The following is a 16,388-nucleotide window of genomic DNA, read 5'->3' as shown; positions in this document are numbered from 1 at the left end:
ATTTCAAAATAAGCAAGAAAAAATTAATTCTCCAATTTCTTAAAATTAAAAAAATAGAAGAAAAAAACGAAACGAGTTTCCGCGATCAACTAGTTTAATACATAGAAAGCAAGGTATAATTTCATTTCATCGCGGATCAAAGTAAAATGGTGTATATCAACAGTAAATCATTTGCATTGAGGTCTACCAGTGAAAACTAACTTAAAAATGATCAAAATTTGCGTTCACCATAATAATAATTAAAAAAGTTATATTTTTTTATTTTAAAAATTTTCAACTAAATTTCAATATTTTAATTTTAAAATTTTTTATTTTCATATTTTTCTACATAAAAAACTATCTATTTTTTTAAAACATATATACCTGCTTAGAATTCAGATTCCGATGAGCCAAATTCCAACAGGCCAATCCATAAACTTTTATACAAATTATCATCCAATTTCAGATCTTCGGTAACCAAATTTCTACGTGCACAGTATTTTGATCTATCAAGATAAATAAAAAACCGGAGATAAATCTAATTCTCTTTATTTTTTAAAGGAAAAGAGTCCATATCTTCAAATAAGATGGGGGAGAATTGCTTTTAATATACTTGTTTATTTATTTTTCCAAGGAGCATAAACAAATGAAAATTAATGTGAATCAATATGCATAAGTAACATCATTTAATTCAATTACATTGCTACAAATAGAGAGCTACTAGTTGTATTTGCTGAACACACATTCTAGAGTTTGACATGAGAGGGTGATTCACATTGGCTTATTCGATATAAGTGATTTGAAATGGATTTGTTTTACCATGCTTCACAATTGCTTTCCTGTGTTTGCAATGGGTTCACAACAAGTTTTTCTGTACTATTGAACTAAACGAAACATTAAATACTCAAAATGTTAAGTTGAACGACCGATGTCTATAACAAAAATAGGAATGAACCTGAATAATTTCATTTAACGATACACATTTTGGTTCCACCAATAATGCCACTGAAAATTTACATATGAATCAGGTATTGCACACTTACATGTATGTGGCATTTAGTTTAGCTCTATGATCAGTGGAAACGAAACTACCCACCTTATAATTTATATTATTCAACAATTGCATCAACTATATGTACAAAAATAACAAACAGTAATATTTGCAACATGTTACATGCTGGCAACAATGGAAGGAAGTTCTGCGTCTGCTTCATGATCTGTGGCTGATGTTTCCAGGGTCTATGCAGAAACAAAAGCATGATTAGGAAGTAATTTGATAGAAGCAGAGAGAAAAATAATGCATTACAAATTATGCACACCTCTGAATCCTTTTTCTGCTCCGTGAGATAACGATCCAATGCACCCTTACCATAAAGAATTTTAGCCCCTCTCCCACCACACCCCACATTTCCAACAGCCTCTTCATCGACGACAGCAGCATCAATAACATCGTCGCCTGTTCTAACATCAGGAATCTGCACGAAATGTTAAATAAGCATGCTAAATACTCTACGCATTTAATGTTATGAACCCCCACTAATTCTATAAGCAACACCTGAACTCCATGTCACATAGTACAAACAAATTACTTATCCAAAAGAAAAGTTATGTCATACCTCATACATAGCATCTACCAACACATTCTCTAAGATTGATCGTAATCCCCGAGCACCAGTATTTTTAGATATTGCTTTTTTGGCAATTGATCTCAGAGCGCTTTCTGTATAATGTAGCTTTACCTGAAATTACATAATTTTTTGTCAAAACAGTCATTTCCATTCCAACAAAGCATACATTCAAAATTCAATCGAGATAAGGACCAAATATTGATATACTTATATGTAATGATAATGACAGTAGTAGTGATGGTGGTGACAATGATTACCATGATGACGACAATAATAAAATGATAACAATAATGATGGTGAAAGTGATGATAAAGGTGACAATGATGACAAAGTAATTCTTAGAAATAGGATTTTAAACCCAACTCAACCTTACAAATCTAACCTGCAAGATGAGGTATGTGTCCACTCCTATACTATTGTTAGAATAAATAGAATTCATTATAAAGGTGTTATGTGCTTTGTACTGCAGCTAGTTCCTAGATATATCTTTTCATATTCTCTTCTATCCCCTTTCGTACATTGTATCTTGTGTATCTAAAGTCAGTTATAATATGAGATCCTAAAAGAGAGAAATTAATTCACTAAACTTCATTCTAATTCCTTTGTATTATTCTCAAGTTGGTATAAGAGCCTATCCTAACGAGGTTTGTTGAACCTATTGTAACACCCGTTATCGGACCACCCACAAATATCTAGTCACACGCACTTGATATCAGTACCTCGGCGTGAAGGCAGTGTTGGAGATTCCACATCGACTAGAGATAAGAACAATTTACAGTATATAAATAAATGCAAACCTTACCTTACAAACCAGTTTTATGATTATGAGTTTAGCTTAAACTCACTTCTTAATATATGGTATTAGAGCTTGGCACATACAATTTGTATGCTCTAGCTTCGGGTGTTGAGTGCTTTGTGCTGCACCTAGTTCCTAGATATATCTTTTTAGATTATCTTCATACATTGTATTTGATGTATCTAAAGTTGTTGTAAATACAAGATCCTAAGAGAGGAAAACTAACTCTCTAAATTTCATTATAATTCCTTTGTATTATTCTCAAGTACTATAATTTAGTTATAATTATTAGAGATAGGGCTTTAAGCCTAACTAAGTCTCACAAATTCGGCCAAAAAGAAGAGTTTTACATCCACTTATATATTATAATTTAGTTATATATTTAGTTATTGTAATATCTTCAAGACACTCTCAAGCATGAGACTAGATATTCGTGGATAGTCGAAAAGCAAGTGACACAATAAGTCCCACAAACTTTGCTAGGCTAGGAGAGACTCACATCATCTTAGAAAGTGAGTTTAGGCCTAATTTTACCCTGCAAAATTGACTTGTAAGATAAGGTTTGTACCCACTTATACATCATAATTAAGCCTAATACCTCTAGTTGATGTAGGATCTCCAACGGAAATAAAGAAATGATGGTGATGATAACGAAGATGATGAGAGTCATAACAATAACGACGGAAGTAGTAACAATTGTTATGACAGCAAGGGTGACATTGACAATAATGATGACATTAGTGGTGAAACTAATGATAGTAGTGATAGTATAATGATAGTTCTTACAATAGAGATTACATGGTGATAGTGATAACAACAATGGTAAAAATGTTGACAAGTTTTGACAACAATAGTAGAAGTGATGGTGGTTGCCAAAACCATAGTGGTGCTAATAGTGGCACAGGTAAAAACCATTGGAAACAAAACATGTCATCTATAAAATATACAAGGGAATAGAATGGCGTTGGTAATAACTTACCCCATTCATTTGGAACATCTTCTTGTATTGCTTACCTAGAGCATTCTTTGGTTCTGTGAGAACCTATAGAAAGTTAAAATCATTAATGGCTTTAGGTAGCAAGAAAAATGACCTTGTAAGGTTTAAGAGAAAGAGCAATTAAGGTATACCACACAATTTTATTAACTTATGAGGAAAAAGAAAAAAGTCAAAACAGTGCCATATCAGTCTATACTTTTAGTCGTGAGAATGCCAGTCCTTCTAACCACTTTCCATCCAATTATTTAATCAATCAATAGATACCAAATCTACTACATGATACATCATTCAGTTGTGAACACGGCCAAATGAGAGCATTACAGGTACAACTTTTCTGAGCAACTAAGTTGAATCGTTACACATAAAGAATACCTGAATGAGTTGATTTTCAGTTAAAGCTGACAAACTGACAAGGATAGGAAACCGCCCAACAAATTCAGGTATTAAACCATAAGCAATAAGATCACTACTTTCAACCTGCAAAATAATAATTTGAAAAATGTAAAGATCTAAGTTGAATCTAGTTGGGTTAATAAAAGCCGTTATCCTTGAAAGGTCTGCCTCATGAAACTTACAGTTTCTAATAAGGATGATGCAACGGCAGCTTCTGTGACTTTACCAGTCCTCATGTTTGCACGTATAGGCGCCCCAAATCCAATAGAAGAATCATGTCGCCTGAAAGGGAATCAAAAGTTACTGGTTAGATACAGCAACGCCAGATACTCCATGTTATCAATGTCATAACTGTTAATTTTCAGGATGTGTGAACCTTTCTGAGATTGTTTTCTCTAAGTCGACGAAGGCTCCTCCACAAATGAAAAGTATATTCTTTGTATCAATCTGTGAAGAAACACAGATGGATCAACAGTTATATAAATAAAATGAAGACTACAGAAGCCTCTTAAGTATTATAGAAGGATATCAGAAATTTGAATTCAGCCAAGCCATAGTGCATGTATAAACATTTGAACAAACTGGAGAATGAAGAGAGAAAAAGAACAAGATAGATCAGATCAGTTAAGCTCTCTCATAGGTTTTAGAACAAAGAACACTCTTAAATGTTGAAATGTCATTGCACGCATGGACCAGCACATTAAATATATCTGATAAGTCCCAGCAAGCATATAAATACCTAAAATTGTAAAGCACAAAAATACTAATACACACATACCTGAATATTGTCACCTCTGGGATGCTTTCGGGCTCCCTTCTCAGGAACATTGACAATCTTGATTTGGAAGAGTGCAACAGGGTCAATATAAGAGAATTGCTAAAATACAAAATTAGAAAGAAAAAAGAAAACCAGCTTTGTTAACTATCCACTGGCTCTCAATGTTGATCACATGAAAATAACTAACCGTTCCCTCAAGCATCTTTAGTAATGCCTGCTGAACACCTTCACCAGAAACATCTCTACTGATATTAAGGCTCTCCGCCTGAAATGTAAAGAGTAGATATAGAAAACAGCAGACAAACATTTGGTTTTGAAATTTGGCAGATGGAGGAAAAATTAAAAGCAAGGAGGAACCTTTTTGGTAATCTTATCAACTTCATCGATGTAAATAATGCCTTGTTGTGCAGCTGCAACATTATAATCTGCAACCTGGAAATAAACTCATGCAATGTTGATTCAGACTACAATTCGTAACACTATGTTCATTTATGACACTTTCATCAAATTTCAACCACTCTATTTGACAAAAGAAGCAATAAAAATCTTAAAGATTAATAAACCATGGAGAAAACCATAATACAATAAAAACAGAAGGGAGTTGAAGATTGAAGAAAATAATTCCCATTAACAGAAAATTTTTAAAAAGTTTGCACAACAATAAATATTACATGCAAAAACTCGTTGGGCCAGCAGAAATCACAATATCTTGAGAGGGAAAAGTCTCTTGCTAAGTAGGTTACTGGAAACACACGGAAGGATCCAAAAAAATCATAAAAATACAAGAACTGAAACTTTATTATGACCTAGCAGAGGTAGAACTACACGTCAAACACTTTAAACCCATTTTACATTTGATTTCTCGTGGATAAGGCTTTGAAATATTAAAATTTACATTTCTTTTTTCCAAATACCAAATTAATCCCTCAGAGATTGCACATAGAATCGTTGATCTTGTTCAATCTATCAAAAGATCCCAAAATTACTTTGTATTAAAAACACAGACATCATTAACCAGAGTATTTACCATGAGGAGCTTGTATAAAATGGACTCCACATCCTCTCCAACATAACCAGCCTGTTCAAAGGTGACATCGGGTTAGACACGTAAGATAAACATGTCACTTCCACAGAAAAAAAAAAATCAGGATGAAGATGTTTGTGATAATGGAACAAGACATAATAAACACAAGAATTATCACAGTAGAAAAAGGAAAAAAAAAATGATTCCCAAAATACCTTCAGGTCACATTGAATTTGATAAATGGAAATGTTTTGGACATAGAGGGGAGCTTAACAAGTCTTTGAAAAGAATAAGCCTCCACACATGAACAATTTCATTCCCGGTCCCCACCCCTCTACTTTTATTTTACTTCACTAGACCCAAAAATAATAAGAAAACAAGAATAAAAATCACAAACTTGCCTGAGTGAGTGAAGTTGCATCTGCAATAACAAAGGGAACATTTACAAACCGAGCCAAAGTTTTGGCAAGTAATGTTTTCCCTGTCCTTGAAAAAGCATCAAAGAAAAACAAGTTACACTAGTAACCAGGAGTAAAAAGGAATTAATGAAATGTTCACAGAAACAAAGATGAAAAAAACAAAACAAAAAAGGTCCGAATCGAGCCCAATTATTAAAAAATATGATTTCGTGGTAGTATATAGCTATATACCAAAAGATCTCACCACAAAAATCTAATATATTAGCTAAGAATAATCTATTCTCCATTCTCTAAATCAATTTGTTGTTCCAAAACGGAAGCAACAAACATCATATTATACACTATAATTTATACAAAACTAGAGGAATATAAACACTAAACACTGAAATAGAAGGCAAAAACTGATTTACCAGATCCTGTTGGCCCCATTAGAAGGATATTGCTTTTCTCAAGCTCGACTCTATCATCTTCAACAGCATCAGCCTTCACATTATCATCCGAATCTCCTGCAGGCCTAACAATCCAAATAGTAAGAACATGTAAAAATCAATTTACACACACATACACAATACAATCAATCCACACAATTAAAAGAAACGTAAAGTTCAGTAAAGAATAATAACACTAACCACTTGGGTAAAGAAGACTCGTTAAATATCCTCTTATAGTGATTATAAACCGCCACGGAAAGCACCTGAAAAATGCAATTGAAACACAATTAATAACAACAACAACACCATCAAAACTCCCAGAGGAAAAAAAGTGTCGAAAAAGAGTGACAAACAAATACCTTTTTGGCCCTCTCTTGTCCAATAACGAACTTGTCGAGCCCCTTGCAAATCTCCTTGGGCGTTGGGAAATTGTTCCCTAAATTGGAGCCCCCCCAACACCCCTCTTTCGAATCGCTGGAGTTGGGGGCGCCGCTAGCAACTTCAAAGTTAGAATTCCCGGGACGAACGACGATCCCGCCGCCGGACCACACCTCAGGCGGGTCCCCCAACGAGGCAACCACGTTGTAGCCTCTGGAAACCCCGAAGGTGGCGCGTGGAGGGCAGCGAGAGCTCCCGGCGCGTGTGAAGTTGAAGAGCAAGTGGTTGAAGTGGACGAGTGCGAGGGTCGCTGTTTCCCTGCAAGGCTTGGATCGAAACGCGAGCATGGTTTGCGTTTGGTGGAGGAGATTGAATTGGAAAGTTAAGATTTTTGGTGTGTGAGGGGAATCGAAGAGAGAGAATAAGACATTGAGTGTGGGAGGAGCAGAATTGAGGTTGCCGGAAAGTGATTTGATAATTTTGATGATGTTGTTGTGAGTATAACGCCACGCCACGCCACTCTATCGAACTCCTCCAAAATCTTATTCCTTCAACCCACTACCAAACACTTCGAGAAAGTGAAGTGAGAAGAACCGTAACAGTTGACGAACTAGAGTAAGATACGTCTCATGGACTCAATTTTTTTAAGAAAAATAAAATAAATCTACCTTCTTTTAAATATCTTATCATTTCAAAGATTTTTCTCATCTTCAACTACGTTTTAGATAATTAGTTTTTATTTTCGTGTCAGGCATGGATTTATACACACTTAATTCAACTAAAAATTATAGCTTGCAATATTAGTCAAAACAAAAATTAAGTGCGGATATTTATCGTGTCAAAAAAAATTATATCGTTTATAACTCTCTGTGTCTACATTTTAAAATTATAAAAAATTAAATATATTTTTATCACGGACGTGAAGATACGCGTAAGAGTATTATTTATCATATTAACAAATTTTTAATATTATTTGGTCTTGAGTATGTATTAAGAAAATTTATGGATAAAAATGAAAAATGGAATATAGATAAAATTCAATTTTATTGTTAAAGAACTAAAAATATATTTAATGTTAGCCATTATACAAATAGCTGCTAATTAGTTCTTTTAAACACTAATTAAGAAATTTAAAATATTTTTTTTGGAAATCCTAATAGATGTGCCTTAATGTTATTTTATTTAGCATGTGGTATTTTGTATTCTTGAATCGCTTCCAAATTTGCTATATTTAGTGCAATCATTGCACGCCATGCTCTAAGGAAGGTAAGCAACTCCATGAAGAATGTGGAGGTTTAGACTTGAGGACAGAAAACAAGTCGGAGAAGATTTGGTGATGGATCCTTTATATCTTCTCACTGTGTTGCTCTCACACACTTTTCTATATTGTTCTGTCTCTTTTCAGAACCTTTAGTAAACCTTTTACAAAAAGAGTTCAGACCCAAGCCCAGTACTGAAGAAAAATGCAGCTTTTATCTCCTATTTAAAGCATTTGTAGGTAGAAATTTGTGATGGCAAAATAGTGACATTCCTATCACCTATGTATTATCGTTATATTTCATATGCTTATTATATATTGACATTTTATTTATATTTTCCCTTCGATGGCCTGGTTGACCAAACAAGTTTATGTTTCTCTCATTTTCTTCTCTTAATACCAAACTAGATAAAGAAACCCCTCTTTACATTCCCTCCACTCCTTTGGACACTTCATGCAGGATGAACTTTTGGATTGATAGGCCACGCATTCCCATCCATTTTTGTCAAAACATGTTATTCGATCTAAATTTTCCACGAAAGTTATTCCATCCCACTTTAAATGATTCATACATTTTTAAAGAATCAATCGATTACTCGGCGAGGAGAAAGAAAGGGAGATTGAGGAGGTTCTCCACCCTCCAGAAACTGCAGAAAAAGAATGAAAAACGAAGAGCTACAGTTAAATGATTTCTTAAAAACTAAAAGGGTAGATGTATAATGTTCAGAGCCTGTAATCAACAGTCAATAATGGAGTACAATGAGTATAGAAGGAACCAAGAAGAGGTTGTCCTGGCAAGTATTTTTGGTCTTGAAGGGAAACTAGGCATAGCAGTGTCGTGTTGGCTAATCTGAATTTTCTTCGCAAGAACTCGCACAAAAATAAAGCCTTAAACTATCTCCAGCTTCAGAAACCAATCTTCTTGTTTTACTATTCAAAATTTTTATCTTCCAATTTTAGAAACCAGAATGGGAACATTCTCCTTCCAGAGCAAGATTACAAAACGGGTATAGGTACAAGATCAAGAACAAAACAGGTTGCCCGGCACAGCCTCTTTTCTTCGTTGTATGCAGTCAGCCTTAATTCAATCAATCATCTACTTACGAATCTGTCAGAAGCAGTTTGAGCCTGATGGTGCCATTCATTAAAGAAACATTACAACGGTTAGTTATGTCACAGTTCAAGATTAAATTTAAAGTCAGATATGGAAAGCTCCCATCAATTGAGACACTATGTGAACTTGAAATTTAATAAGCTTGCAATTACATAATTTAGCATGTGCATGCATCAGTATCAAGAGACTCTTTTTGTTGAAATTAATAGGAATAGTCAACAACCATTGCTGACTTTGATAGCATCTTAGGGTATAACTTTCCACTAAACAATATCGGAAAGCTAGGAGCTGAAAATTATATAATGCTAAGTGCTTTGTAAAATTATTTCTTAAAGTCACTAATAAATATATAATGACAAATATAAGCATGCTTATATGATATTTTATATAAATTTTAACTATATTTAATGGCTAAAATGTATTTTGGGGTAATTATAATTTTATTTATTGGTTAATTTGAAACTCTTGTAATTTTTTATTTGTAGATAAATTATTTTAATTACAATGCTTAGTTTATTGTTATATATATTACTATTAATCTTATATCTTAAAATTCACAACCAAATTTAAAATAAAACCGATCTTAACATACACTTAAGCAAATGTCATACTTTCAGTATGCTGATTAATGTAACAGTTAAATCATATTGAAGTGTAATGCTAAAGGGCACAAATACACAGGTTAAAACCTCACAAAATTGGCTCATATATATATATATATATATATATATATATATATATATATCGTGTTAATGATATCATACGTTCACACCTAATTCATCAAGCATGTGAATCGAGAGGGGGCCAATAGTGATTACCATGATAGGCCTAACAAACTCAACCTAGGATATATTCCAAATGACTCTAATACCATATTAAATAATTTAGTTTAAGCCTAACCTATTCTCACAAAGTCAGTTTAATAAGATGAAATTTGTCAAACTATTATATATATATATATATATATATATATATATATATATATATATATATATATATATATATATATATATAATTTGGTTATATTTCTAAGTTGATGTATTACGTCTTGAAAAACACGAATTAGCATGTAAAAGAAGCCTATAGAATACTAAAAAAAGTCAGTTTATTAGAACTTCCGGTAAGCTTTCCAGCTTGGACAACAAACTAGAAGCTGACTAAAAGTTCTTGTAAAAACATAGCCTTAGTAGAAATAACTTAAACCGTTCTAAAACAATCAAAATGACTTGCGTTAGATCAAAACAACATATGAATAAATTCCCTAGAATTACATATCAAACTTCCAGATAGATTACCTGAGTTGCATTTGAGGAACTTTCCGCCAAATACTTAAGATAATCACCCTTCGTTTTGTTGAAATTGAGCCTTGCCTCGTCCAACAACGCCTGCACCCTTTTTACATCCCCCATAATATTTTCTTTCTTCTGTTTGACTTCCATCAACTGTCTGGCAATTTCACCGTGATGGTTATCAAGCTCTTTTGATCTTTCTGGTCGGGGGAATCTTACATCAATATCTTCCCTGCAAATTGCCCAGATTTTTTGACTTGGCGCATTTAACGATTGTATTCTTTTGAAAACAGATTACACCAACCAGCAGTTCAAAATGAAACTTACTTTATTAAGAAAAAAAAAAAAGGTTCTGAATTGAAAAACATAAAGCAGTTCTTTATCAGTGAACACAAAAAAAAATGTATCAGCTCAAGAACCTGAAAAACCTTAAATTCACAGACTCAATGACCATACTGTTGAGGTTCCATGTTGTGTGATAACGTATCAAGTCTTCCATAGTTCTTATCATGAGTTTGTATATAAATTACAGAGAAAGATAGAGATAATAGACATTGTTGGACCTTATTATGGATGGCATTATTATTGTATACAGCAGTTAATCCATCTGAACCACCTACACTTTGGAAATTGAAAAGTTTTCTGTGGTATACAATGGCAAGATAGATTATCCTTCTGTCATTATCTTGTGTTTTAGACCTGCCATATAATTCTAAAAAGATATCTATATATATATATATATATATATATATATATATATATATAGAGAGAGAGAGAGAGAGAGATTACACATAATGTTACCTATTGCCCAAGGTAAATACACCACAACTCCTAATTATCCCTCCATCCAAAGAAAGAGCTCCTTCACTTATGCATGGAAGTGCTTGTATCATTTCAGCCCTTGTCTTATATACTTGTAGACGAGAAAAGAGATTATAAAACAAAGTTTCTCTGAGACCATAACCATTGGGAGTTACAAAAAATAGGTTTGAGCTGTCTATATTAATCATATTCACTGCAAAGCCAAGAAACCCAGCTGGGCACTCCCCATTAGGCAATCTTGGGTTTAAAATATCCAGCTTCCGTTGTGCATCATCAACCACATGATTACCAGCATAAGGCCTAGAACATACAAAATGAAAAAATTAAAATAAAAAACTAATTTATCCAAAACAACAAATTAAAGGCATAAACACGAGACTCTAGGAAGTCATACCTCAGAGATTCAAGACATATGACTAGAAATCGACCATCCAAAGCCCTTCCAATAGAGGCACCTAGCCCATGAAGTCCATAATTTTTGTTTATGCAGCCTTCTGTATCATACATTTCAATAGCTTGAACCCCTTCATAAGTTTTACAAACAATTGCCAGCATAGTCTCCACTCCCAAATACTCTGAGAAAAGTCTGCAACCAAATAAGTAAGGTGAAACTACCTGCGTGTTCTCACATATTCATAAATAATAGTGACAACAACATGAGCATTCTCATTACTTGAGGTTGTATCACACAACATCATTTGACTAGGGTGAAAACCAAATCTTCTAAGAAATTAATTAGCAAATGATGTGAAATACATTATTTTTCATCATGTTTAAAGATAACATAAACACTCCAGAGACTAAGAAAAAGAAGCTATTACAAGTTTCATATACGTGCAAACCGTCACACAAGCCAGAAAGAAAATATCTTTTGCCAAATATACCTGCTAAGATTGTCATCCTCAACTTTTCCCAATGTAGCAACAACACCCACAACATCCTTTGTCGATGTTAGATGAGAAGTCTGAGCTCCATGATGAATCTTCAGCTCGCACAAGATACCAGCTGCAGATTTTTCATGTTGCAATATTTGTTTATTTACTTCCTCGTCATTTGTAGAGTGTGGATTGTCCATATTACCAGCTGTGGCCATACTTGAAGACTCTGATTTCCCAATAATAACTAAGAATACAAAAAGAAAAAAACATAAATGATACTTGAAAGTTTATTACATCCTAAACAGAAAATGACTGCTTTTCATATATGCACCTTAATTTTGAGTCAATACAAATTGTAAGATGTAATGCAATACGACTAACATCAACACTGCTCCATTTATAACCAAAAGTGCTGATGTTTAAATAAGCAGATAAACCAGTGATCCACTGACCAGCAACAATATAACTGAACTGAGATTTTACATTTTTATCAATGGAATACCTACTTTGTGATTGCATGCAGCCATATAAAAGCTTACAACACCGGTTCAGTTGATGCACCTTACAGAACAGGATCATAAATATTTTCTCTAAGTATCCTCTTGTCAACCAGCCAAACAGAGAACAAAACCCTTAAAATGAACTACAAATGTACCTTGCAAATGAAGAATGGAGTCGTCATATTTGCTTTTTTCAGAGTTCAAGTGATTTATTTTGTTCTCATGCTCCTTAATTCGTTCCCCTAACTTGCGTAGTTCATCTTCTAGTTTCTGCAAGTATTAAGAGGAATGAGGTAAGTTTGTATAAAGCATTGTCACTCAATTGAAACCCAGAGCATAACAAAAAAATGCACCTGACATAAAGTTGGATAAAACAAGTTGCATACACACCAAGAATTACAATGAAACTATTTTCTTAACATGCAATTAGTAGAAGAAAAGAGTAACCTTTATGTTAATAAAAATAGCATAAGCAACCTGGGTGTTTCGCATGATGGATTGTGCTAGTAGAATTTCTCCATTCTGCATTTCCTTTGCATCGACAGTATCTTCATTCAAATCCACTTGCATCATTGCTGAAGAAGCCCCTTTGATGGATAGTGCATTTGTACGAGCAGAAAGCTACACAAATAAAGGTAAATACAGACGGACAATGCTAACATGCAATAAAAAGCAGCAAATCAAGGACACTCCAATGTATCTAATTTGCAACCAGTAAAGGAAAAACAGACCTAACCTAAATATTACCGCATAAACATGCCCTGAAGGAATCTTACTATTTCTATCTTCTCTGTTGCAAAATCATCACCACCAACAATGTGTCTCATAACTTTCTACCTCAATTTTATCCTTGGACATACAAGCAGGGAGCGATGCATGTAAGAAGCAATAGACTGGGAAAACAATGTAGGGCATCTAACCTAAATTAAATAATTTGAAACACCCATTTTATCTTATTTTCAATTCTATACTTCATGAAGAGCAGGTATGAACAAAGATAACAACTCATGAATACAAAGTTCAGTCAACGTCATATAAGAGCAACATGCAACATGAATGCAAGTGTTAAAAAATGCAGGTTGTGCTTTAGAAATTTAATTTCACCTTTACAGACGAGGAATAATTATAGTTGTAATCATTACCATAAAAACCTAAAATTAAATAAGAAGAGATTGATTGTGACCACAAGACACTGCCAGAACAAAATTGCCCGGTCCATAATCTTCCAAACCCTTCTAAACATTGGGCTTGAGTTTTGAAAACAGAAAACTAGGTTGTGTATTGACAGAAAGAGTAGTTTATTTTACATTAACAGGAAAAGGAAAATTGGTGGAGAATGCATAGATAAACTAACCTTTTTGGAAGCAGTGGGTGTGGGTGGTTGAAACATGACTGAGCGAAAGAAAGTGCAGAATGTGAAGTTTAGAAATGGAAGAGAGAAGGAGAGAAAGAATCTCTCTTTCTTCTTCTGTCTGCTTTTTCAATTGTACTGTTGATTCTTCCCTCACTCATGAACTGAACCACCACTCAGACTGTTTCAAATTTATTCTAAATACTAATTTTCAATTTCAATAATTAACAATTCATTATTATACAAAAATTGTATTTATGCGATTTTTTTTTCAACAGATTAAAATAGGCATCGATCTCAATTATTTATCTAAATATGTCCACATTAACTGATACTAATTCTCAATTTCATTAATTAACAATTCATTATTATACAAAAATTGTATTTATGCGATTTTTTTTTTCTACAGATTAAAATAGGCATAGGTCTCAATTATTTATCTAAATATGTCTACATTAACTAATACTAATTCTCAATTTCATTAATTAACAATTCATTATTATACAAAAATTGTATTTATGCGATTTTTTTTTCAACAGATTAAAATAGGCATCGGTCTCAATTATTTATCTAAATATGTCTACATTAACTATATACATACTTAAGGCAATATTAATATTAATATGAAATTTAATATTATTGATTTTTTATTCTTACAAATATGCAAATAACAAACTTTTTTAATGCAATATGAGATAATTTTGTTATTAAGTTAATGGTTTTAAAACTTATTCGCAAAACAGGTTTTTAAACATCAAAAACAAAATAATGTTGGCATAATATAATATATAAAAATGGACTATATATATGAAATGTATATTGACATGGTAAGTTGGAGTTAAAAAACACTTGTATTATGATTAATGTAATTAATAATATATATATATATATATATATATATATATATATATATATATATATATTTAATGATAATAAAAAAATAAATATTCGTTATGTAATAAGAATAAGAATAAAATTGATAAGAAAATATGTAAAAGAATAGTTATATATATATATATATATATATATAAATAAAAATAATAAATTTAAATACATTTTGATTATATAATTCCGTGAATGTGCAGTTTTCGTTCCTATAAAAGTTAGTTTAATCATATATGTAATTCTTTAACTTTTTAAAATTACCCAATCGTATGCATTGGTAATATGTTTTTAATTTTTACCAGAAAATGATGATGTGTTGGAAATGATAACAAAATCAATTACTCTATGTGATAGCAATATTAATAATAACCATAAGCTTTAACATTGTTAAAATGTAAAATAAATTATTTATTTACTAACCACGATGAATGTGTTATGTTATACTAAAATTCCGTAATTTTGAAAACTTAAAAAAATTAAAGATTTCATTAAATATGTAGAGAAATTAAAATTGTACATTAAATACATGTAGAACTAAATATTTATTTAAATCAACTTTATATATAACTAATAATAATAAAAATAATAAAATTATTGCTATTATTATAATTATAAAATTAAATATAAATATTTTTTATATATAATATTATTTTATTTATATATATATTTTTTCTCACTTCTCTTGCTTTTAATCACTAAAATATTTTAATTTATAATCAATAAAAGATATTTAATTTAAACTTAAAGAAATGGTAAAATTAATAAAATAATTATCTTAATTTTAAAATAAATTTTTAAAGCATAAAAATATAATGACAAAAAAGTCTCTCTCCTCCTCTATATATATACAAAATAAAAGTATTTATAAATAACATTTAAAAGAAATTAAAAGATACATAGCAGAAAATAACTTAAGAGAAAAACATTAATGTTTAACTAATGTTTTTTGCGCGTGTTTATGTAACTTTTTTTTATAAATACTCTATAATTATGTTATTTGATTAAAATTTTAAAAACTATTTTGTAAAACATATTTAAAAAATATTAAATGTATATTTGCACAATATATAATATTTGACAACAATATAGTAATTATCTTTTAATTCGTTGCACTTAAATTAATAACTTCAATATCAAATACTATTTTTGAATATTTACATGAAAAAAATTATATAAAAATAATTAAAAAAAAATTAAAAATTTAACGTTTTTTCACTAATCAAAATAATCAGAAAATTATATAAAATTTCAATTTATTCTTAAAGTGTATCCAAAACTTTCATAAAAATATTTATCTTATATCAAATTTTAAATCCAAAACTGTAAATACTTTACTTAGTATATTAATTATGATACTTCTTATATCTCCAAATTTCAAGATAAAAAAAGAAATCTCCCTGAGTTTGTAATTTTTTATTTTGTTGTTAAAACAAAAGAAAAAGTTGTATTGAAATTTTTTATTATTACA

The 16,388-nt window shown here is 31.5% G+C and overlaps 2 protein-coding genes across 5 annotated transcripts; both read right to left on the bottom strand.

The window, feature by feature from the left end:
* Positions 1-891: 891 nt before the first annotated feature.
* Positions 892-7,455, bottom strand: CLPX (CLP protease regulatory subunit X). Its single transcript, XM_028048313.2, has 15 exons — positions 6,805-7,455; positions 6,644-6,708; positions 6,425-6,528; positions 5,997-6,076; positions 5,599-5,649; positions 4,929-5,003; positions 4,759-4,836; positions 4,572-4,628; positions 4,170-4,240; positions 3,976-4,075; positions 3,773-3,877; positions 3,383-3,445; positions 1,596-1,718; positions 1,299-1,454; positions 892-1,218 (listed from the first exon to the last, which is right to left on the bottom strand). The coding sequence occupies exons 1-15, from the start codon at positions 7,168-7,170 to the stop codon at positions 1,150-1,152; spliced, it is 1,563 nt and encodes a 520-aa protein (XP_027904114.1). The 5' UTR covers positions 7,171-7,455; the 3' UTR covers positions 892-1,149.
* A 1,302-nt stretch (positions 7,456-8,757) lies between these two features.
* LOC114195872 (protein DEFECTIVE IN MERISTEM SILENCING 3-like) lies at positions 8,758-14,219 on the bottom strand. Of its 4 annotated transcripts, none has more exons than XM_028086299.2 (9): positions 14,039-14,211; positions 13,432-13,533; positions 13,162-13,305; positions 12,840-12,954; positions 12,191-12,428; positions 11,701-11,892; positions 11,286-11,606; positions 10,491-10,716; positions 8,758-9,209 (listed from the first exon to the last, which is right to left on the bottom strand). In XM_028086299.2, the coding sequence occupies exons 3-9, from the start codon at positions 13,255-13,257 to the stop codon at positions 9,174-9,176; spliced, it is 1,224 nt and encodes a 407-aa protein (XP_027942100.1). In that variant the 5' UTR covers positions 13,258-13,305; positions 13,432-13,533; positions 14,039-14,211; the 3' UTR covers positions 8,758-9,173. The 4 variants fall into 4 exon arrangements, with proteins under 4 accessions (XP_027942100.1, XP_027942099.1, XP_027942095.1 ...); XM_028086298.2 differs by having other exon boundaries at positions 13,421-13,533; positions 14,039-14,205; XM_028086294.2 differs by having other exon boundaries at positions 13,461-13,533; positions 14,039-14,204.
* Positions 14,220-16,388: the final 2,169 nt, after the last annotated feature.

This window comes from Vigna unguiculata, chromosome 9 (assembly GCF_037176805.1).
Source record: "Vigna unguiculata cultivar grain cowpea cultivar isolate G323 ecotype 2 chromosome 9, ASM3717680v1, whole genome shotgun sequence".
Taxonomy (NCBI): domain Eukaryota; kingdom Viridiplantae; phylum Streptophyta; class Magnoliopsida; order Fabales; family Fabaceae; genus Vigna; species Vigna unguiculata.
The sequence above is the reverse complement of the archived record's forward strand: the minus strand, read 5'-3'. Positions and strand labels throughout refer to the sequence as shown.

Coding starts and splice junctions, on each gene's coding strand:
- LOC114195872 (XM_028086294.2), bottom strand. CDS start 13,511: ATGAGACACATTGTTGGTGGTGATGATTTTGCAACAGAGAAGATAGAA. Junction 12,955..13,161: donor CCATCATGCGAAACACCCAG/GTTGCTTATGCT, acceptor TAATACTTGCAG/AAACTAGAAGATGAACTACG. Junction 10,717..11,285: donor GTATTTACCTTGGGCAATAG/GTAACATTATGT, acceptor GGCAATTTGCAG/GGAAGATATTGATGTAAGAT.
- CLPX (XM_028048313.2), bottom strand. CDS start 7,170: ATGCTCGCGTTTCGATCCAAGCCTTGCAGGGAAACAGCGACCCTCGCA. Junction 3,446..3,772: donor CTGAAAATCAACTCATTCAG/GTATTCTTTATG, acceptor AACTTTCTATAG/GTTCTCACAGAACCAAAGAA. Junction 1,719..3,382: donor AGATGTTCCAAATGAATGGG/GTAAGTTATTAC, acceptor ATGTAATTTCAG/GTAAAGCTACATTATACAGA.